General features: G+C 37.9%; 1 protein-coding gene across 1 annotated transcript in view; it reads left to right on the top strand.

Moving 5' to 3' along the window:
- MYCBP2 (MYC binding protein 2) overlaps positions 1-21,906 on the top strand; it is a gene marked incomplete at its 5' end in the record, with an annotated part of 223,888 nt that extends 201,982 nt beyond the window's left edge. The window contains 13 exons of the mRNA XM_082013861.1: positions 3,496-3,779; positions 4,061-4,157; positions 6,929-7,048; positions 8,794-8,895; positions 10,598-10,726; positions 14,302-14,434; positions 14,710-14,813; positions 15,928-16,116; positions 16,575-16,682; positions 17,745-17,954; positions 20,025-20,132; positions 20,339-20,504; positions 21,579-21,906. Coding sequence (XP_081869987.1) covers positions 3,496-3,779; positions 4,061-4,157; positions 6,929-7,048; positions 8,794-8,895; positions 10,598-10,726; positions 14,302-14,434; positions 14,710-14,813; positions 15,928-16,116; positions 16,575-16,682; positions 17,745-17,954; positions 20,025-20,132; positions 20,339-20,504; positions 21,579-21,694 — 1,866 coding nt within the window. The 3' untranslated portion in view covers positions 21,695-21,906. The remainder of the gene's footprint in view (positions 1-3,495; positions 3,780-4,060; positions 4,158-6,928; positions 7,049-8,793; positions 8,896-10,597; positions 10,727-14,301; positions 14,435-14,709; positions 14,814-15,927; positions 16,117-16,574; positions 16,683-17,744; positions 17,955-20,024; positions 20,133-20,338; positions 20,505-21,578) is intronic.
- Positions 21,907-23,559: the final 1,653 nt, after the last annotated feature.

Genomic DNA, 23,559 nt, shown 5'->3' on the forward strand with positions numbered 1-23,559 from the left:
TCCAGTACAGCTAGTTCCCTCAGGTACTGGATACCTCTCTCCATGGTGGTCCACTTGCCTGGGTGACATAGAACATCTTCCTTGAAGGGATACTTTTCCTCCATGCCTGACAGCAGTTGCTTTTAGAGGCTGAGGACTTGTGCGCCTTTTCCAATCACTTTGTCAATGCCCCCTTCCCTAGAAAGGGATCCCAGCTGCTTGGCTTCCCTACTTTCTAATTCCAGGCTACTTGGCCCTTTTATCCCATCATCGGAGCAGCCAGGTGAAAATGTGCTCACCTGGACAACAGCTGAAATCTCTTTGCATATCGCATAGCTCACGTAAGGATAGGGATAGGGATTGGGATCAGGTGGTTACAGTCTCATTTATGATTTCTGCCTCTTCTTCCTCCTCTTGTTGTGATGGCCCTGATTTTTCGTCATCCCTTACTAAATGAGCTGACTTTTGCTTCCAGGATACCTTCTTGTATATAGCGATGACTGATACCAGCACAGGTTGGTTCCCTGGTTCAGCCACAGTGCCTGTCACCAGGGTGGGAGCAGCTGCAGCAATCTGTCATTTTGTCGCCAGATCCACAGACCTTCTCTTCCCCTGAGGGTGATGAGTAGTGTTGAATAGGGCTCAGTAGGCATGGGCCAGGCCCCAGCACGTTGCAGTGATTTGTGTCTCCCTGGAATTGCCAGGGTGACAGCATACTTTTTCCCAAATATTCTACTAGTTTTTCAGGATTCTGCACTTCTTCAGCGGTGAAGTTCCAAAACACCAGAAGTGCCCACTGTCCTAGGCATTTGCCCATGCTATCCCACACACACTGCCACTCATAACTATCCATCCTTGGGGCAGATCTCTGGATGATATTCTTAAATTGCTTATTAACCTTAGACAAAAATTAAACAACATTCCCAAGAAATACCAATAGCAATATTTTAATTACCCAAGGATGTTCAAGATACTGAAAAGTTATTGTAATGAAGGAGGAAACGTAAAAGAAGGTAGCAAAGGTTCCATTATGTATTTCCTCCATAAAAAGCTGTCAGAGAAGGAAGTAGAATTGCTAATTGTCTCCACGAGATGGTACCCAAAATACATTAATGGCTTTAGTACAAAGCTCAGATACCAGATTAAGATCAAGGTCAGTGTTTTAATAACAAATCTCCCAGACAAAACATCACTAATCATTGCAGAGTACAGAAAACTGCAAAAAAACCCCACCAATCTTTAACATGCACAGAAAGAAAAAAAAAAAAACAAGCATGGCACAGATCAGATAAACTAATATTGAGAACAGATGAATCAGTATCGTGACCTTAATGCGCTCTGGTTAATCTGCTATTGTCTCAAACCCTTCGAGCCCCACAATGGGCACCAAAAAGGACTGTTGTGGTTTAACCCCAGCCAGCAACTGAGCACCACGCAGCCACTCGCTCAATCCCCACCATCCCCGGTGGGATAGAGGAGACAATTGGAAGAGTAAAAGTGAAAAAACTAGTGGGTTGAGATAAGAACAGTTTATAATTGAAATAAAATAATAATAATAAAGATAATAATAATGTTAAAAGAATATATAAAACAAGTGATGCACAATTCAGTTACTCAGCACTCACTGACCAATGCCCAGGCAGTCCCCGAGCAGCAGCCCCCCAGCCAGCTTTCCCTCAGTTTTTATATGCTAGTAAGCATATAAAAAATATGGTATGGAATATCCCTTTGGCCAGTTTGGCTCAGCTGCCCCAGCTGTGTTCCCTCCCAGCTTCCCATGCACCCCCAGCCTTCTCAGTCAGTAGAGCATGAGAAGCTGAAAAGTCCTTGACTTAGTACCAGCACTACTTAGCAACAACTAAAAGATCAGTGTGTTATCAACGTTATTCTCATACTGAATCCAAAACACAGCGCTACACCAGCTACTAGGCGGAAATTCCCAACCAAAAACCAAGATCTATTTCCCATTTCTCTTATGAAGTTTAAAAGCTGGTTTGTTTATTTATTGCAAATAAGAATTCTGTATAAAAAGCAGTTAAGTTTTCAGGTGTGGAAGGAAGCTAGCGAGGCAACTGCTTAATTTTTAGTAAGATCTCATGCCACTTCATTGTGGGGAAAGGGTCTGAGAGCGCTACACAGTTACCCCCATTTTTATGTGTTGCATATGCTCCAAATGTTGGTAAATATTTGCATGATGGAGGCCATAGTTAATTCTTGCCCTTTTAATATCATGTTTGACTTCAAGGCACAGTGACAGCTAGAATTGTGGGATAACTAATGACTGTCTTGCTAAAACATCGTAACAGATGAAGCAGAGGCTTCACTGGTTGAGATTAGACATTGAATGAGTAGAGCATGGTGGAAATGTCTGTCAAATGGACAGGACCTAAAAAACAGTGTTGTTTGGGTATTTCCCTTTCTCCTCTTGGTATCCTCAGGTAGAGCTTTAATATCGGTTTCTTTCTGAACTTGAATGTTGTCTGTCTGAGTATATGTGTATTTATATGCATGTACTATAACAAACATATAGACACATAATATACTTGCTTTAGTACAATTAATGCACTAGCTTGTTGCTAGCTTGCATGCCTTCTCTAGGTGGAGTTTTAGTTCCTGTTTCAGAAGTTTTTATGTCTCATACTCCTTACTTTTGTTTTTCCAATTTTCTGAACTGTTAGAGTGTCACATCTCAACTTGCCTTGAGGCAGATACTGCCCTGCTTAGTAATTCTGATATATTGCAGATATGCAAAATAGTTTTTTTTCTTAAAATGTAAACAGTTTTTCAAGAGAACATTGAAGGCTTCAGAAATTAGGTATGAAATGTCAACTCCTTAAGCTTTCACACATCCTGATTTGGACCAAACTTTGCATGATCTAGCCAATTTAAACCCCAATTCCACCAGCTGGTAAGGTTGAAGCATATAATTTCAAGACACTTCCTGTAAGATCCAGAGCAATTGGCACAGATTTCCTTTTCAAAAATTTCCAGTTACAATATAACAAGGAACACTACAGGAGGGGGAAAAGAGTATCATGATTCTCAGTACCTCGAGGCAAGTATTTTTTTTTCAGAAGTCTAAGGTGTCTCTAATGGTTCTACCCACAGAGGATCTGATATCTAAAGATTATATCTAAAGATTATATGCAAAGTGGGTAACATTTCTGTAACATGCAAGCAAATCAGAGTTGTACAAACATCTGTATCACTGTTATCGTAAGTCCACTACCAAGCATATTTTTATTATTATATGAAGTATACTAAGTATTGATTTAGTGAGATAGGCTCCGGAGTTTTCATCCTTGTCTCACTGGGTATATTAATAAACACTTCAAAGCAAGATAGAAACCTTACAGAATTTCTTATAGGTGTGATTTAAGTACAGAAAGTAGAATCAATCCTCCTTACTGAGATAACTTATGAAAAAGAAGAAAGACTTTGTTTGATTTTGCTTGAAAACTCCAACTGTTTTGGTAAGAATTGTGATGTTCTGCTTGATTTCCCCCCCGCCTCCAGGTAACATCATTACTAAGACGTGTTTTGCCTGAGGTAACCCCTAGTCGCCTGGCTAGTATTATAGGAGTGAAGTCTCTTCCACCAGCAGATATAAGTGATATCATTCACTCAACAGAAAAAGGAGATTGGAATAAACTAGGTATCTTAGACATGTTTTTGGGATGCATTGCCAAAGCTCTCACTGTACAGCTAAAAGCCAAAGGAACTACTATAACCGGGACAGCTGGCACTACTGCAGGCAAAGGAGTTACGACAGTCACACTTCCAATGATCTTCAATTCCAGGTTTGTTTAAAAATATGTATATTTTCTCAAGCTAAAGGCACAAAATAATGACATTTTTTGAAGTCAGTTATGTTGTCTTTTATAATCTTTGTTTTATAAATGGAAAAAATTGTATAATACTTTGACTGTATGGAGTCATGTTCTTAGTGAGTTTGATTAAAAAAAAAAAAACAAACCAACCTACCATGCTGAATATGTGCACTGTTTCTTTGTGGTGGATTTTGACAAACAGTAAATAAATACTTTTATTAATTTAATGTATTACCATATGTCCTTTGCAGCTACATTCGGCGAGGTGAAAGCCATTGGTGGATGAAGGGTTCAACACCTACACAGATTTCAGAAATCATTATTAAACTCATTAAAGACATGGCAGCAGTAAGTTTCTATCCTTTAAATGTGTGGAGAATATTCAAATATTTCTGGTCATGAAGACTGCAATTTTTTCATTACTTTCTATTACCGTTAGTATTATGTTCAGCTGTTAAATGTGAGTTGGTCTCAAGAAGGAAAAGGTATAGTCTTCTGGGTAGAGTCTAGGCCTAGGAGCAGTAGGAACTGAGTTCTGATTCTGCTAAACAAAAATCCAGTATTAAAATAAGCTTTTAAGTCACTTGTACCAGAAATGTAAGTAGTAAACAATAATTGTGTGTCACTCTACATTATTCACTTAGAAGCCTAGTTTTTTAAGTCTTGAGCACTCAGAACTCCAACTGACAAGTAAAAAGTGTCTGTGGAGGAAGGTAATAGTGGTGTTTTCGTGTAACTGTATGTAGATTTTATATATGGAGTTTCTGGTTAAGATTGACTTCTTTTAGTCTTATTGAAATCTACATTTATAGCTGTTTATTACTTTAACCATCTGGGCTGAAATTTTCCATAGTTGTATCTGTGTCAGGCAAGTTTTTTGGCAGAAGAATTTGGTGAAAAGGGATTCAGCTATTTCCCAGAAACAATATTGGGGAAAAAAAATAGGGTTTGTATATGTTTAGGGGAAAGGAGTTTAATTGGGAGGTTGTTTTTGTCTTCCTTAACTCTGTACCTATTTCAGTGAGATGACACAGATTTTCCTTTGTGATTACACTTTGAAAGCTGTTTCAGTATGTTCAGCTTTGGAGTACTATTTTCTAAACATTCACTGTGCTTAGATTACGGAGATCCCATCTCAAAGTTGCTGAAGCTGGATGGGAATTCTCTGCAATTGCTACTCTAGATTCTGAACACAAGACTTCAGAATCTCACAATTTATCTTTAGTTGAGAGTTGCAATTAAAATGTGTCTCATCCTTCAGCAGTGCTGGTCCATGCATAAAATGATCAGTTAGTCTTTGCTTCAGTTGCTCCGGTGACTAGAGAGGAAGGGTCTGTTGTAGGTACCATTGCGAATGAATTGTGGAGGGGATGGGTAATTTGTTCAAGTTGGGTTTTTTTTTTTTAAGGGTTGTTGCAAGTATCAATTGTAGCCATTGTTGGTAGGTATGCTTTGGGTAAGGGAGAAAACGTCAGTGGATTCTTTTCTGCAGCATTTTTAAATAGCACTGGGCAAGTCTTTTGAGAAAACTCTGTGGTCCTTGTTTTATGGGCTTCTGGCTCCTGTGATGATGGGACAGCCAGCCCCTTAAAGGACAGCTGATTAAAAGTAAGCTGAGCAGAGACCTTTGCCAGGAATAAAAGAAAGAGATTAGTAGAAGCAGAAAATGGCTGGCTGACTGGAATCAGATGCTTGTAATTTTGCCTAAGCAGCTCCTCTAGCCATTCAAGACATTCACCCTTGAAGCTGGTGCATTTGATAACATCTGGTTCTCTAAAACTATTGCAGAAGTTGGTAGGGAAGTTCTTAAAGCTCTGGAGTCAAATATGGCAACTTGTGTGCATATCCAGAGTATGTGAGGCTCCATCTCCCACATACCTGTTAGTTTTCCAGTAGTGCTGTTGGGTATACTGGTATGAGTCTTGAATTCTCTTGCTTAAGCCATTCTACTTGGAATGAATATGTAGAAAGGATCAAGTCAATCAGATAAAGTGTAGTCCTCTCAAATGTGGATATAAATCCCTCTTTCAGTAGATTCTGAATTGCTTACTTAAAAGGAGTGATTGGGACTGAGTTTACTCTAAAGTATTCAGTAGCCAAACAATAAGGAATCTCCTCGTGTATGAAGAAGAGATCTGAACTTCGTCCCCTTTCATTCTAGATGAGGGAGACCTGACTGAGGCCATTCAAGGGTGGGAGTAATAACATTTCTTGATTGCATTTTGTAAAGGACTTCTGTGGTTTAGGCATGCTCAAAACTTCTTCGGAGGTTTGGCCCTGTTACCCAAAAGAGGGTGGAGGAATAGAGGGGTCCTAGTTTAAAAACATTTCTTTAAGGCTTTTTAGAGCTGCTAATTATCAATAGGGTGACATCAGTCTTATTAGCCACTTAGTAAGAGTTACAAATATGATTCCTTTCACTTTTTCAACATTTGCAATGTGTAGGTACCTACATCTGAGGTAGTCAGTGTAGCTTCCTTTTCAGAGTCCAGTAAGTCTCAATTATGTCTGTCACCTTTAGCATAACGTTTAGAAATTTAGAGATTACATTAAGAATTTAAGGATTCAGCAGTCTCTGAATTGGGAACTTTACGGTATGAGTCAGTGCCATAGGCTCAGAATCTTTAAGGCTGGTTTGGAAAGTGTGCTGTAGTTCTGAGGTTTCCTGTGTACTCCTCTTTATTTTTTTTCAAAGGTAGAAACTGTGGAGAGTATTCAGGAAGGCCCAAGCTAGGCGAGTGAAGCTCATTTCTCTAGGAACCCGCTGTAATCTGTGTGTTGTTCACAGTCAGTTATTTGTGCTCCAGCTCTGCTCTTCTCGGGGAAGTAGGAGGTGGCTTTAGGAATTCTTTCATTCTTAAAATCATATGCCCTCTCCCTATTCCAAGTTAGTTATTCCAGTAGTTGCTCAGAGACTACTGCAGTCAGTCACCTGAGTAGCTGAGGGCTAATTTTTACTAGACCTGTCTGGTAACACCTGATTTGTCAAAGTCATCTCTGACTTCCTCTTTCTCTATTGTAACTTGAGATCCTAACCTGATGTTGCTTGTAGCAGCTCTAATTACAGTTTTAATTGTTCTTAATAAAAGCTGTTATAAATTGAGTTTCCTTTTTAACAGGGTCATCTGTCAGAAGCTTGGTCCCGTGTGACAAAGAATGCTATTGCTGAAACCATCATAGCTCTGACCAAAATGGAAGAAGAATACAGGTCACCAGTGAGGTGCATTGCAACAACCAGAGTAAGAACTTTACTAGACTTAATGTTAGTTCATTGCTAATGTGCAGTAGGAGCCCATCCAAGAGCCTTCCTGTATTTTAGAAATAACTTCCTTATACAGGGTGTTTCAATGCATACAGTATACAGTTTATATTCTCCACATCTAGCTGTGTGCATAATGGAGAGGTATCCTAACTAAGGCAATTGCTGTTAGTCCTAATAAAAGTCTTGCTTTCTGTGTGCCACAGCAGATTGAGTTTTCTTCTTTGTGGCAGAAATACACCAGTAAAAAATTCATTTTGGTTAAATAAGTATCTTGTTTACCTCCTAAGTAATGAAGAAGAAGTGTTATGCTTACACATTTGGGGTTTTATCCTTGAGGTGATTCTGCTTAAAGTTTGTGATACTTGCCTTTTACTAAATTAATGAGCTCATCTGTGTGGAAAATTGCACAATATGAATCAGCTGTCTTTTTCCAGCTCTCTGCACTATTATTTTAAGTGGTTTGACTTCTAGGCCGTCAGCTGCCACATCTCAAGGCTATTATGAAAACACTCAGTAACAAGCATTCTCTAGGACAATTAAGCTAAGCTTCACATGTGTGTTAGTCTGAAAATGAAAAATAATTTACTGAATCATTTATTAGTTACCTGGGGTAGGTTTTTTTCTTTGTCTTCACTTCTTTCATGTCTCTTTTATAGAAACTTGGACTAACTTAACCTTAATAGATCACTTGAAATACTATGAAAAGCATACTTGTCAATTATGACATTCCTACCATCTTAGGGAGCACAGATTTTGGTTTCTCAAGCATAATAATTACATGGAAAAGAAGAGGTTTGCAATGATTACAAGCATTTGACACTTATGTTGTTTTCCGTCTTAAAAGGCTGTGCCAGTTGTGTTTTTCATTCCCTTACTCATATATTCTCTGGTCTTTGGAAGACACTGTTTTGGAGCACCATCAGCTCCTGCTGTCACTGTGTCAGTTTAATCAGGTCTCAGAGGAGCCCTGAACATCAGCCTAGCTCACCTGGTGAATGAACTTAGTTCTGTCATGGAGGAGTCCATTTTCGGGGAAGAGTCCAGTAGACGTTTTCAATTAAAGCCATTTTGTTAAATCAAACCTTTGATCAAAAACTATTGAAAAATGCAGCTGGCAAGAGCATTTCAGTTTAGGTTGCAGGCCTACCAACAAATTATCCTCATGTAGCTTATCTCTTTAGGATTTCACTGTAGTCAATGGAGAGGAAGAGAGAAAAGCTTCTTCTGAAGAATAGTTAGCGCAGAACCCTTTTCTAGGTAATCTCAAATGCCCTGTGCAGTGAGAACATAAAGAAATCAATGTCACTGAGCTAAATTTTTGTTGTTTTGGGTTTTTTATATTAGCCTGCATCCTTGAATTTCTTCTTCTCCCCCAAAGCCTGCAATGTTTGAGAGTGGTATGCCAGTCTGTATTTGCCATATTTCTCTATAGAATACTCTGGTTGATCTTTCTTCACTGTTTCTCTCTTGTGTGCAAACTACTGTATTTATGACCATAAAGTGACATATCTGAAAGAAACAAGGTAGTTCCCAAAAGTTTGATAAGTTTTATTGTGTGCTTCTTTTGGAAAAGAAAAAAACTTGCATTGTATGGGCAAGCTTAAGCTAAGGATGATACAGTTTGCAGGTAACAGTGATGTTCTTGTCTGTCAAAGTTTTTAATTTTTATTTTTTTTTTTTTAGTATTTCTAAAGCATTTAATTCTACCTTGCCTTTCAATAGCTATGGCTGGCCTTAGCATCGCTCTGTGTACTTGATCAGGATCATGTTGATAGACTATCCTCAGGCAGATGGATGGGAAAGGACGGACAACAGAAACAGATGGTGAGACTGAAAATCATATCGTTTTGTGTTTATTTTGATTTATTCAGTAGTCAAAGAATTTAGAGTAATGATAGGGAAAGGTAGACTCAGCCTAACCTTATTCCTCCCTATTGTCCCCAGTGGAGATTGTACATACACGTTTGAAGTATTAGTGTTGTAGGATGAGCACTACTTGTAAAACAAAAATTCTGACTTAAAACAGTAAGGTAGCAATTCTACTGGTATTCAGGATAGAGCAAGGCCTTCCTAGCACCCGTAGGATGGATTTTTGAGAGTAGATTGACTCAGTTAATACAACACCCTCTATCACAGCTCTCTTCTTTCTATATAGATCTCTGTCACAGAATAAAGTCAATTCTTTTGTGTTCCTCAAGAACTTGCCGTAATTTAGCTTCCTGTTCCCTATCTCAGTATTGAGTGATTACCCCAAAGAGAAAGAAACTTTTTTCTAACTGAATTTAGTAAAGCTGCCATTTCCCCAGAGGATTTACAAATTTAATATGGAATATGATGGATTAATTGAGTTTCTGTCTATATTTTTCAGTAGCACAAAACGCTTACAATTTTTTTTAGTATGAATCTGGAAAGAGCAAAACAATGAAGCTGGTCTCTCTGAAACTTGGTTAGGTGGGACCCTGTGGGAGGCAAGGGAATATTGTGCCTTCCCATTAGCGACTGAGGATGCTTAGCCAAAGAAGCCTCCAAAGCAGTTTAGTGTAGGCAGAATGCGAGTACAGGAGAGACAGAGCTGCAGCAGCAGCAAGGACTAAAACTGCTGAGAGAGGAAAGCAGACAACAAAGGTTTCTGAGGTGATTAAGAAAGTCAAGGGACTTCTGTAGAGCTTTGGAAATGTCAGAAGAGTAAGAAATGTAACAAGACATCATCAAGCAGGGATAGAAGCTGCTGAACCCGTATATAGGGATTGAGGAATGAATGAATATCCAACCAGGATATTCAAATTTTGAGGTGAACTGTGTCCCCCCACTATGAGGACTGCTTTTGAAAGGATCCTGTTCTAAGTTGCATCAGCAATATCATGGAAATGACATATTCTGGGAGTACAATGGAAATTTGTTCTCAGACATATGCATATGCATAATCAAAGTCAGTCATTGAACTCTTCTTTGTACAGATATTTTGAACTGCAAAACAGAACTGTGTTGAATTTTAAAAAAAAATTATATCAGTACAGCAACTTAATTCTGTGGTGGATTTTGAAGTTTGTTACTTTGGCTGTGTTCTCTCTGAGTTATAGATGACCTACAGCTTTGATTAGATGTTTGAGCAAACATACCGTATCAAAGTAATTAAGGGTAAATATTGTGCATTTTGACTGACCTGAGTACTCATATTTCTGTACTTTTCTGTTAACATTCCTGTAACACATTGTTACCAAATAAATCTTCTCTCAGACTAGTTGAAAATGATGTCTCAAGTATATTGTTGAAAAACGCATTTTTGCTCCATCATACAAAGTAGATGATGAAGACTATCAGAAGAATTGATACAGTAAATTGGGGCTTTTTGTGTCCTGCAGTAATTGTTTAGATACTGATTATTCTAACGATACAATTAATAGTCTAAACAAGATCTTTATCCCCCCCTTATTAATTTTGGAGGGAGAACAAAAACAGATGCTGAAAGAAAATGAGGGATTTAATAAAGAAATAATTATTTCTTTTTTTTTCTTAATTTTTTCAGCCAATGTGTGATAACCATGATGATGGTGAAACTGCTGCAATAATTTTATGTAATGTCTGTGGGAATTTGTGTACAGATTGTGACAGATTCCTTCATCTCCATCGGCGAACAAAAACTCATCAGAGACAGGTAGAGTATACATGATGTCACGTTGTAGGCACTGCATACACTGTGTGCATTTCTCCAATTAATATATAAGCAAAAGGCAGTAGCAAGAACCAAATCTGAAAAGGTATTTTCTTTTATGTTTGAGGTGGGATAGATAAGTTTCCATTTAATTCTCCTTAGTTGTTTTTATTTAAATTCTCTTGTCCTTTATGTTTTGAAGATTGGGAAATCATGCAGCAGTCCCTAATTCTAACTCTTTTGCTACATCAGCTTTCTTCTCTCGTGCTAACATTGTTTAGGAACATTTTTTAATGTGGCGTGGATGCCAGGTGCCCACCAAAGTCACTCTAATCACTCCCCTCAGCTGCACAGGGGAGAGAAAATGTAACGAAAAGGCTTGTGAGTCGACAGAAGGCCAGGGAGCGATCATTCAGCAATTCCTGTCAGAGTCAAAAGAGACTGGACTTGGGGAAATTTGTTTAATTTATTACCAATCAAATCAGAGTAGGATAATGAAAACTAAAACCAAATCTTAAAACAACTTCCCATCTCCCCTCCCTTCTTCCCAGGCTCAACTTCACTCCCCATTTTCTCTGCCTCCTCCCCCCGAGTGCCACAGGAGGACGGGGAATGGGGGTTGCGGTCGGTTCATCACACATTGTCTCTGCTGCTCCTTCCTCCTCAGGGGGAGGACTCCTCACACTCTTCCCCTGCTCCAGCCTCCCACGTGAGACAGTCCTCCAGGGACTTCTCCAACGTGAGTCCTTCCCACCGGCTGCAGTTCTTCACCAACTGCTCCAGCCTGGGTCCCTGCCACGGGGTGCCATCCTTCAGGAACAGGCTGCTCCACGGTGGGTCCCCCACGCGGCCACAAGTCCTGCCAGCAAACCTGCTCCAGCGTGGGCTCCTCTCTCCATGGGGCCACAGGTCCTGCCAGGAGCCCGCTCCAGTTCCGGCTTCCAGTGGGGTCACAGCCTCCTTCGTGCAGCCCAGCCCCCTGCTCCGGCGTGGGGTCCTCCCCAGCCTGCAGGTGGAGATCTGCTCCCCCACGGAGCTCCATGGGCTGCAGGGGCACAGCCGGCCTCACCATGGTCTTCAGCAGGGGCTGCAGAGGGATCTCTGCTCCGGCTCCTGGAGCACCTCCTGCCCCTCCTTCTGCACTGACCCGGGTGTCTGCAGAGATGTTTCTCTCACGTATTCTCACTCCTCTCTCCCGCTGCAATTGCTGCCTGCCAGTTCTTACCCCCCTTCTGAAATACGTTATCCCAGAGGTGCTACCACTGTCGCTGATTTACTCAGCCTCAGGCAGCGGTGGGTCCATCTTGGAGCCGGCTGGCATCGCCTCTGTCAGACACAGGGGAAGCTTCTGGCACACCCCTGCAGTGCCCCCGCTACCAAAACCTTGCCATGCAAACGCAATACACATAAGAAAATCTAGGAACTGTATAGACTTTCTTAACTATACCTTGGTTCTTTATGCCTGTTAAGTTATATCTCCTTTACTGCTTCTGTCATATGAGTCAGTGCCTGTCAACCCCTTCATTTTTAATGTTTATGTTTTTTAATATCCAGGAAGACCACTTGACAGCAAATTCTCCTACTCGTTCCCTTATGTCAGTCTTCTCTTACTTTTCAGTATTCCACCAGCTCTCACGGTCTTTTCACAGAAAAGTATGTTGTCATATCCACAAGCTTGAAAACTTCCTGATTTATTTTGGTTTTGTTTTAGGATTAAAATGTCTTTCCTCTTTGACTTACCTAGATGAGCTTTTACAAATTCCTTTTTAGTCTGCTAATTAGTGTTCCTTTGCATTATTTTCTTATCCTGTTCATCTATAAACCTGAAACTGCATTCTCCTTGAAATATTTATATTTCGTATTGAAATTAATGTTGAAAATGCCTTTAATTCTGAAACTAGTGAACATTTCCTCTTTCTTAACACTATTTTTCTTTTGTGTTTTTTGCAGCCCTTTATCTTCCCCTTTACCCCTGACTACTTATATTTCTACAAATAAGTAAGGCTAAAATAATGAACCTCATTAATAACATTAATTAAATGGAAATCATACCTCTTCTCCCTCTCCTAGAGTGCATCTCCATTCACTTTTTAGTTAGGATCAGAAATGAGCTTTTGAAGCAGATCTCCTTACCATGCTTTGATTCGTGTTACAGAGCAGCCTTGGAGTGCATCAACTCGATTCCTTTCAGATGAAACTAAAAACAACAAAAAGAGATAGATGCAGGGACACACTGCTAATGGTTGTTCAGTGCAAGGGATCAGCTAGTCTAGAGCACATGTGATGTAAAGTTCAGATCACTGGCACTGAGTTTCACCCCACAGATCTCCTTGGTGCCTGGAAATTCCATGTGGCTCTATTATCTTTGATTTCTTAGCCAGAATCTTTGTGAGCACCTCTGAAATTTTCCTGTTTTGTCATCCTAAGATGATGATTTTATATGTGTACTCTTCTGTCATGGCACAGCACAGTCTAGTCTGTTTTTTTTTTTTTTATTTCTCCTATATAGCCTGTTCAGATTACAGTTCATAAAAAAGTAAGTTCCTATCTCATAGAAGTCCTCACATCTCTCCTTTAATCTGTCCAAAATAGCTACTTATCAGATTTTTCCTATTTACTTCTGAAAGCATGTTTAAACTTTTACTCTTTATTTACCACCCTTACCTTTACCTCTATCATGTTAATCCCCTCAATTTAAATTTTAAATTGTCATGTCCCCTGTTTTCTGTTAGCTTCCTGGTTTTTGTCCAACTACTGTCATACATACCTCTTTAATGTATTTTCTGTCCCTCCAAGAAAGGACAGCCTCTAATTTACTACAACCTGCTTATGCGAATCCTCTGTGAAGCAATTAGGGTCTTTTACCTGATTCTAATAAGAATTAAAACAAAGTTTAAATTGAGTGTATACATCCATACCCAGGAAAATTCTAACTTTTATTGCATTGCAGGTGAAATGAATGAAAGCAGAACTGCCTTCAAAACTTAGGAAAGGAGAAAAAGAAGAGATTGTATAAAGTTCACTAAGGATCTCATGCAGTTTTTTGATTTTGCAAAAATTTTACATTTTCCTCATTGTAGACGAAAGTATCCACTGTGTATTTATGTGAAAGTCAAAAAAAATAATGTTACACACTTATATAATTGTTATTAGATAGTACATATTATTAAGACCATAATTATCAATGTTGCTTTGATGATTATATGAAGATATTTTTAATGTTATCTTGTGCTTTTAATATACTGTGGCTTACTGGATGAGTTGAGTAGTAGTCCAGAACTCCAAGTTCCGTATTTTTTAAATTAGAAGAAAAGTTGTGCAGTTCTCTTCTTAGCACTGCTGCACTATTGTTTCCCAGACATGTTAGCTCGAGTGTTAATTTTATATATTTTTACTTTTAATGACATAAAGCCATTATCTTTCCATTCTGCAATACGTAGAAATTCTGGAATGCATTAAAAAAAAACCTTTGCAATAGACAAACTGCAGAATCTATAAAACATCTGATAAAAATCCAGAGAGACAGTTACAAAAATAACGTAGAGTTGCTATTTATTATCTGTTTGGTTACCTGACAGGTATTCAAAGAAGAAGAAGAAGCTATCAAAGTTGATCTCCACGAGGGTTGTGGTAGGACCAAACTTTTCTGGCTGATGGCATTAGCAGATTCTAAAACTATGAAGGCTATGGTGGAGTTTAGAGAACAGACAGGTAAAACACAATTGTTATTACTTACTTTCTATCCTGATGATTTTAACCTTTTACATGAGCCTTTGTCAAAAAAAAAAAAAACCCAAACAAAAAAACCCCACACAGTTGGGGTTTCCACCTGCTTTAGGACAATGCTTTTAATTGTTTGTTAATAAAAATAAAATAGTTTGTGTAAGAATTGCTGTTTTCTGTGATTGTTGTTTAGATGTCAGTTGTTAGAATATCAGTCCTTTATGTTTCATTACAACAATTTTTGTTTACTTTTGCGGACCTAGGCAAACCGACCACCAGCAGTTCTGAAGCATGTCGTTTCTGTGGCTGTAGGAGCGGAACAGAATTATCAGCAGTGGGAAGCGTTTGTTCTGATACAGATTGCCAGGTGTGTATCAAAAAATATCAATCATCATGAATTACATACATAGAAGGGACTGCAGGATCAAATCGATTCCTTGAGTAAACCTTGTTCATCCCTGTGGTCAATTTTAAACCAGACCTCTCATATGAAAAGGTTTGAATATTGAATATTATATTGTAATTCAAATACTTTGGAGTTTGTACATGTTTAGTTTAATTACAGGCTACAAACACCAATAGTCAACTGAAATCAGGGATAGTTTCATTATTATCTTCAAAAGTATCTCAAGTTTGCACAATAGCATTCTGAGTATAAAGTAAAATATACACTGTCAACATAAAGTCTAGCGTATTGGAAAGCCTGATGAAAGTAGTTTGCGTAACAGCCAATATTATGTGAGCCCAGAACATTTAAGATTTGGCCAGGTTTGCCAGCTGCATCCATGTGTCCTGAGTGTTTTTGTGCCCTGCAGTACAGGTACAACTGGCAGAGGGCCAAATCTGAACCAGTTTCTTATCCCACCCTCTTTATTTCTGTTTGTGGCAAATTTGTCGTCTTTCTTCCTCTCTCAGCCTATTGAATATATTATATTATTGTTATATTAATTCAGTTCAATTCATTGTTAGCTTCTGGGCAACTTTTATATATTTTCTACTTACTAGGGATAGGCATTAGAGGCAGTTAAAATACCATTTCCACATAAAAGTGCTTTATGCTGGTTAATGATCAACTCATAATGTGGTCTTAAGAGTGGGTTATATCTCTCCTGAAGGACCTCAATCTGCCAATATCTTAAAGGCTGTGTTTATGCAGGCAATGTTTATGCAGGAGGCACTTAACATACAAAGTACACATGGAGGATTAAAGAATATTTCTTGTTATCTTAAAACAGAATATTAAAATTCAAAAATTATTGTTTCCTTATGCCATTGCTACTCAGGAGTAACATAAGTAACGAAGGTATCAGTCATCTTCAAGTACACAAAATGTGCAGTTTTTCCCAAGTACCTGCTGTAGCAGCAGACAACATGAATCACGATTCTTACATTTTAGTTTATTGCACAAACCATCAATCCTTCAAAAAGCAACACATCGTTCAGTGGAGGGGAAGAAAAGACTGATTATTTACTTTTAATAGGAGTATGCTAAAATTGCCTGCAGCAAGACACATCCCTGTGGTCATCCATGTGGAGGCGTTAAGAACGAAGAGCACTGTTTGCCGTGCTTGCATGGCTGCGATAAGAATGCTACAACTCTTAAACAAGATGCTGATGACATGTGCATGATCTGCTTTACCGAAGCACTTTCAGCAGCACCAGCTATCCAGGTTTATCTCTTCCCTCTCCCCCCTTCTAAAAGAATAATATTAATGGTTGTAATGTTAAGTGTGGAAGAAGTTACAATATAAAGTCCCTCAAATTATACTCTTAAAAATTTCAAAACAGGCATTACTGCTATTTCAAGAAAGCAGATTGTATTAATTTAGTTTGCTGTATGTGTTTAAAATACATGGTATTTTATAAATGAGAAAAACAACTGATGTAATTAATTGGTATACTTCATATGTATTTCATATATCCATTGGTGGGTTTGGAGTGGAAAGGTTATGGTTTTAATCACCATTTTATATCTTTCTCTTCTTTCAGAGGAAAATAGGGGTCTTCCAGGATTTTAAATAAAATAATTTTGGAATTGATATATGTTGTCACTTAAAAGAAAAAAACTACTTCTATTTTAGTGGTTAATGTAACTTCAGCATTCACTTACATGTATTCTTTTCTAAAGCTGGACTGTAGCCACGTTTTCCATTTGCAATGCTGTCAACGAGTACTAGAAAACAGATGGCTTGGGCCAAGGATAACTTTTGGGTTTATGTCATGTCCTATCTGCAAGGTAAATGAGCTATGTGTTTACTGTACAGGTGAAACAAGCTACCTAATACTGCCTTTGGTTTTCCTTTCTTTTTTTTATTCTATATTGCTTGTTACAATATAAATTAGGTATTTATATTTTTGTATATGTTATATAAATATATATTTATACTTGTTTCCTTAATTTCTTATGTCACTAAAGAAGGGGTATCATTGATGCATCTTTTTACCTTCCCCTACTGTTCCCTGTAGCGAGAGTCCTCTTAAAAAGAAAGCATAATGCAGACATTATCTTAATGCTCTTTTATTCTTAGCACCATCAGCTTGTAAATTCCCAATATTTGGGGACAGCTCAGGAGGAAGAAGTGATCTTAATGCACATTATCTGAAGCAGGAAACTTGGCTTCTCGATTTTACTAATCTCTTTTAAAGTTGCTTTGTTTTTCAGTATGAGGACAAAGCTGAAGAATATATGTATTTAGTTCAGCTTGATTTACTAAAAATTCCTCTTGTACTCTACAAAATCATAATCGCTGTAAGCAAAAGCACATGATAGCTGCTGGGAAGGAGAGCACCTTAGAACCGTAGGAACATGAAATCTGTGAATGGTCAGCCATTTCTGCGTGCTGTGTTTCTTCCTTTGTGCTGTATTTTGGTAATTTATGCCAATAGCTTGTGACTATTAAATGATATTAAAAGACCTGGCATAGAGGACTGTCAGTCATTAGTCTTAATTGCTATGCAGTAAGTCAAAAAGGACCAAAATTAGACAAAACATCAATCAGAATATTCCTGTGCTGTGGTGAATATTTCATGTACACTTTACCATCCCTCTGAGGCTGTTACAGTCTGTTGTAAGGGCTGATGATTTCATGATAATCAAAGGCCATATAAAAAGCACTTCTGGTTACTATTTTTGCAGCAAATAAAGTACACACTATATCAGCCATTTTTTGAAATGTCCACTGCCTGAGCTCTTATGTTTCTATGTCATCCATTACACTATTTGTGTTTGACCATAGTACAAATTATCACAGCTGTTGTAATAAAGATACAAGATATTTTAATCAGTTTTTCATTTCAGAACAAAATCAATCATACAGTATTAAAGGATTTGCTTGATCCAATCAAAGAACTCTATGAAGATGTAAGGAGAAAAGCACTAATGAGATTGGAGTATGAAGGGTTGCACAAGAGTGACGCCATCACAACACCAGGTGTTAGATTTTATAATGACCCAGCTGGCTATGCTATGAACAGATATGCTTATTATGTTTGCTACAAGTGCAAAAAGGTATGACAATTAGTACTTTCTCAAATTAAATGTATGTTATAGCTTCAAAAGCAATTTCTTAAAGAATGGAACATATTTAATATATTGTGTATGGAGTAGGAAAGCAGGAAAAGAAATTGTTGTTAAATGGTAATTTTAAAAAAAGTGTTGAGCAAATTAGATGTACATAGTGTCTTATCTTGTAAAACTCAAAAGCACATACAGTGCAGTTCAGAAACCAAAAGCACACTGAGGTGCTAGCTGCCTTAGAAGAATGTGCAGATGATACTGTGTTAGAACACCAATCATCTTTTTGTCCCATTTCCAACTCATACTTTACATAAACATTAAAATAGTATAACCAAGGGTTTCATTCTTACTCTTTGATATGGAGAGTTCCTCACTAAAATTCTACCTAAATATTACTTCTGCCCAACTTGGAGTTGACTGAAACTGCAGTAAACTGACTTTGGGGCAGAAAAATCACCACTACTGCAGGCCTGTTGGTGTGGTTTTCCCCAGTGGTAGTCTCAAAAGATGGGAAGTCTTCTCTAGTTCTGATGCATGGTAGTGCAGTTGTTCAGGATGGGGATAAGGAAACTCTGCCATCCTTAACCCATTATGCCTAAGTTCAGATCTTAGCATCTTGAGTGCCTGTGAAGTGCAGCAGCTATGGAGATGATGGCCAGATGTGTTAGAAGAATTCCCCACGGAGGCGAAGAGACAAACATTCTTTATCTTTGGTTAGAGACTATGGTTGCAGAAATTTTGGATAATCACTGAACCCCTCCCATTGCCTCTATCATTTGAAGCTGATTTTGGTGCCCATCTTGATAGCATATTTTTCCTTTTCCCTTAGGAATGAATAGAATAAGGCAATTCCATAATAACATTTTCAAGGGAAGCCCAAATAACGTTATGTTCAATGTACATGTTTTACATTAAGTGCACAATTTGGAGGTAAGAGGAGAAAGGACTGAGTTCCCTTCCATATGCTAGGGAAGAGCAGTAATGAATCCCTCCAGCTTGTTACTACACAGTTACTCAGACCACTTCTGTTCCTGCCTTCCACAGTAAATCAGTTTTCACTCCTCATCCTTTAGTAGCTTGCCTAGCGCCTTTTTTGCCTCTCTTACAAAAATGGTTTTTATTATCTTACTTTCTCCAGCTTTTATTCCTGTCCCTGTTTTTCATTACACCTTCTTTCCGGTACTTAATACTCAGTTATTTCAGTGTCTTTATTTCCCTCTTTTTCCTTCCCTTGTATCTCATCATTCCCTTTTGTATTTTGTCCATATGTCTGAACAGCAACGTTCAGCCATCTTAATTTCTAACCTTCCTCCAGCACCTGTTCACCGCAAACTTACTACCTAATTCATTACCTAATACATACATTCCTTAGGACTCTACTTTTTGTTTTAGTTTGCAGAGTTTGAGGGAAGGTGATCTGCTTACATTTTTCCTTCCTCATAGTTGCCTTTAGACTGCCATCTTCCCTGTCCTTTTACGATCACTGCAAAAAGGAGAGAATTGCTGGATGCAAGAGTTTTGTGCGTTGTCTAATTACTAAGAGGAAGTCAGTCACTCGTTGCCTTGTCTCACCACTCCCTGTAAAAACACTAGTATATGAGGCAATTCATCAGAGTTTGCAGTCTTACTCAGTGCATTTTTGTGTCCTGGTAGAATAAGATGAGAAAGTACAATGAATTTGTAGAAAATAGCAAAATTCTAATTATAAGGGATCCCACATGAGCATAAAAAGTGATACTCCTTGCGGCTAGTAAAAATCCCTCCTGGTAGAATCTTTCTCTGCTGCCTTCAGCCTCAGTTCTGTCTTTCTTAGATACAGTTAATAGAGCATCCAAACACTGTTTCAGAAACGTTATAGTCACTTGCCTAGACCAGAGTACACTGCACAATTTTTGGTCTTGTTTATCCTGAGGTTAAGAGACGTTGTCTTAGTGCCTCAAAAACGTATGTCTAGAGTCAGAGTGGAGACTACTGTAATGGCTGTTATTCATTATAAATTGATTATGCTAAAATAATAGTTGTCTCTGGTTTGATGTCCAATTGTTTCTATGTAAAATTAAGGCATATTTTGGTGGCGAAGCTCGTTGTGATGCTGAGGCTGGACAAGGAGATGACTATGATCCAAGAGAGCTTATTTGTGGTGCATGCTCTGATGTTTCAAGGGCTCAGGTAAGCAAAGAACTTGTATTCATGTTTTTATTTCATTCTGAAGCTCCAAGTACCTGAGCTGTACAAAAATTCACAGTCATTTGTAATTATATGTATTGTATACTCTTGTATAATATTAGTATATATTACAGAATGTAGAAATGTGTTGTTTGGATTGTTACAGCACGACTACCTGTGTTTATCGGCGTTTGTTTCTTTCTGTTTAGATGTGTCCCAAACATGGTACAGATTTCTTAGAGTACAAATGCCGCTACTGCTGTTCAGTTGCTGTTTTTTTCTGTTTTGGGACAACGCATTTTTGCAATGCTTGCCATGATGATTTCCAAAGAATGACAAGCATCCCTAAAGAAGAACTCCCACACTGTCCTGCAGGTAGTATTTTTATAAAGCAAAATTACCACACTGAATTCTGAGATAGTAATCACTTCTAATTGATATTCTTCTCTTTTCTTGCTGATGATTTTTAGGAAAACCACAGAGTCAGTCATACAAATTTTAAATTCAGTATCTTGAATAATAACTACAGTGGGTTTGCTCTATGCATGCTTCTGATTTTTTGCTTTTCGGGCAACAATACAGGCAATGTCATCACACTAATCCTTTAAAGGTTAGATACTTTGATACAGAAAGACATTTCACTATACCATTTCAGACTCCAGATGTGTAATGATGTGTTAAAATTATACTGAAAAAAATTAACAGAGTACTATTAAATGATACATCTGTACTTTAGGTATCTGTCATGTGCAAACTGTTGCACCACCACCTTAGTTTCTAACTTCATGTGCCATTGATTTGAGCTCAGTAAATCATATTATTCACTTTGCTGTTGAAAAAAAAAGTTATATCTTTTTGTTTAAGATATTTACATGAAAGAAGTAAAAAAATTACGATTCCTGGTATAACCTTAGAATTATTGTTTACTGCAGAGTGTAACTCTTGTTCATATTTAGAGTTCTGCTTTTAGATTGTGCGGATTTCTTCCACAGTATTAATGAGATGAAAGTTACTTTAGTGATTCTCCCTATAAACTTTTTGCCTTTTTTACTTTGAATTTTATTTATTTTAAATTACATGGTGGTTTGATCATTTGGATTTTTTTCTTCAAATACCAACTCAATGTTTGACATAACTGTTTTAAGGAGCTAACAGTTTTTTGATCATGTTTTGTCAGATCTCATTGACTCTTTTTTTTTTTTTTCCGCTTGGCCTATTAAGCCTTTAGACTTCTTGTTTGAATTTGACCACGTGAAAGCACCTTTCCATCTGCTGTTTCTTAAGGCTTCATTTTTTTATTCCTTATAAATTCATATTATATTAATTTCATTTAGCATGGGTTTTTTTAAAGAAATGTAGTATATGTTTATTTACATCGAGTCTGCAAGCATTAATCTGTTGGTTTGTTTGTTTGTTTGTTTTTTCCCTTCACCGTTAAATTCACTGTAGGTCCCAAAGGTAAACAACTTGAAGGAACGGAATGTCCACTTCATGTTGTCCATCCACCCACTGGTGAAGAATTTGCTCTGGGTTGCGGGGTTTGCAGAAATGCTCACACTTTTTAGACTAGCATAATTTTTTTTACCAGAGCAAAACAGGTGCCCTCATCCCTCAAGTGTTCTAAAAATAAAGTCCAGCTGGGATGAGGACGGGACCATTTCATAACCCAGGTAAAAGGAACAATTTACAGTGCAAGAAGGATGCCAAATACCATGTACATAATTCTTGCTGTGAGATATTGACATTTTTTGAACTGAGACATCAAAACTTGTGAGGTGTTTGCATGTGGCCATTACAGTCATCGGCTAGGAAACGTTGGACATTTACAAATAAATAATCGCTATTAAAGGATCTGTGTGTCTGTGGACTATGAATGATGCTGGCTTTCAGGAGAAAGAAAAAATATTGATTATTGTATACTGACTTTTTGTAATCTTGTACAATTGTAACGCATCACAAGTGGGGATGGGAAAGAGGAATATTCTGGTTTATTTCCTAGACTGTTATTAAAAAAAAATTGTGTTAGGAAGGCATAAATGTAACAAGTATCACGCTGTATATAAAGGTATCAATGTTTGTCCTGTATAAGAACTATTAAATTACAACAGCAGTTTCATTTAAACTTCTGGGTTATGTTTGAGCCTGAAATTTTAATGAAGTGCAATACTGAGTGTGCCTCATATCTTGCAGCTGTAAACATAATGGAATGTACATGTCAATAAAGCCACTGTACATTTTTATACAGTGAAAGTCTAATGAATGTGTTTTCAGAAATGTTTTTTAACATGGGGGTGGGTCTTATAATTATTTCAGCAGGTTCTTTTTAAAAGTAGGAAAGTTTATTAGCTAAACTGGTGGTTGTGGAAGTACTTAAGACATGAAAAATGCTGCTCAAATCTCCTTTTAAAGAAAAGCTGGATAAATGTACTAGCATTCATATGAAGTATTGTATTTCCATTTTGGTTTCTGACAACGTTTTAAAATATGACAGAAGACTTCATTTTAAATTATTTTTATCAGTTACTAAGAATCTTCAGTAATGTACCACCCCCACCTTTAGTACAAATAGACTTTTGCCATGAATCCCATTTTAACAGAGTCCTAAGTCCTCTGCTCCTCTCTAGCAAAAGCAAAATCTAACTTCGAGTAAGGACTTTTTCCTATGAGAGTCTCTCTTCAGATTTCAATGATCCTTATGTGTCCCTTCCAACTCAAGATATTCTATGGTAACTTCTTTTCTGGTATTTCTGGCTTGAAGTTGATGAAATGTGCTTTACTGGTGGACATGACCAACTGCCCTCACAGTTAACATCTTGAGAGATGGCATCCACATATATCAGAGGGCTCTATCAGACTGGAACCATGGGATCCATCAACCCTAACTTCAGACATCTGTAATGTATATGCTTGTCTGCACATTAGAATAGCATGACTCACCTGTCCAAGTTATGACCATACTGTAGATGTTTACCTTGGATGTAGTCATCTTCAGTGGAGACAAACAGGAACTTCTGGGATGTGGTTCATTTCATCTCAATATAAAGCATGAGCTACCTGAATAGCTCAGATGTAGATGCCTACAAAGTTGGGCCTAAAGTTAGTTAAAGTCATCACAACCTACTTGGCAGTCTGAAGCACAAGCAATGTCTTGGACCCATCACACCACAACCTTCAGTGCCAAGGCAGATTTTTATTTTGAAAGGATGTCAAATTATGAAGAGTAAAAGGTCAAGGTTTGAAGAATTATTCCAGGTTTGTGGCTGCATGTTCTGTAGTTAACAGGGGTTTTGTAGACAGATCTTCATCCCTTCCACCAACCTAGCACTCTACACATTCTGATGGGTGAAGGGTAGACATTGAGGTCTGACAGTTTGTGTTTTAATATTGCCAGATATTTCCTGGAGACCTACTATGTACCTTAGAAAGACTA

The sequence above is a fragment of the Phaethon aethereus genome (genome assembly GCF_964289735.1).
Source record: "Phaethon aethereus genome assembly, chromosome: 1".
In the NCBI taxonomy this organism is placed as follows: Eukaryota; Metazoa; Chordata; class Aves; order Phaethontiformes; family Phaethontidae; genus Phaethon; species Phaethon aethereus.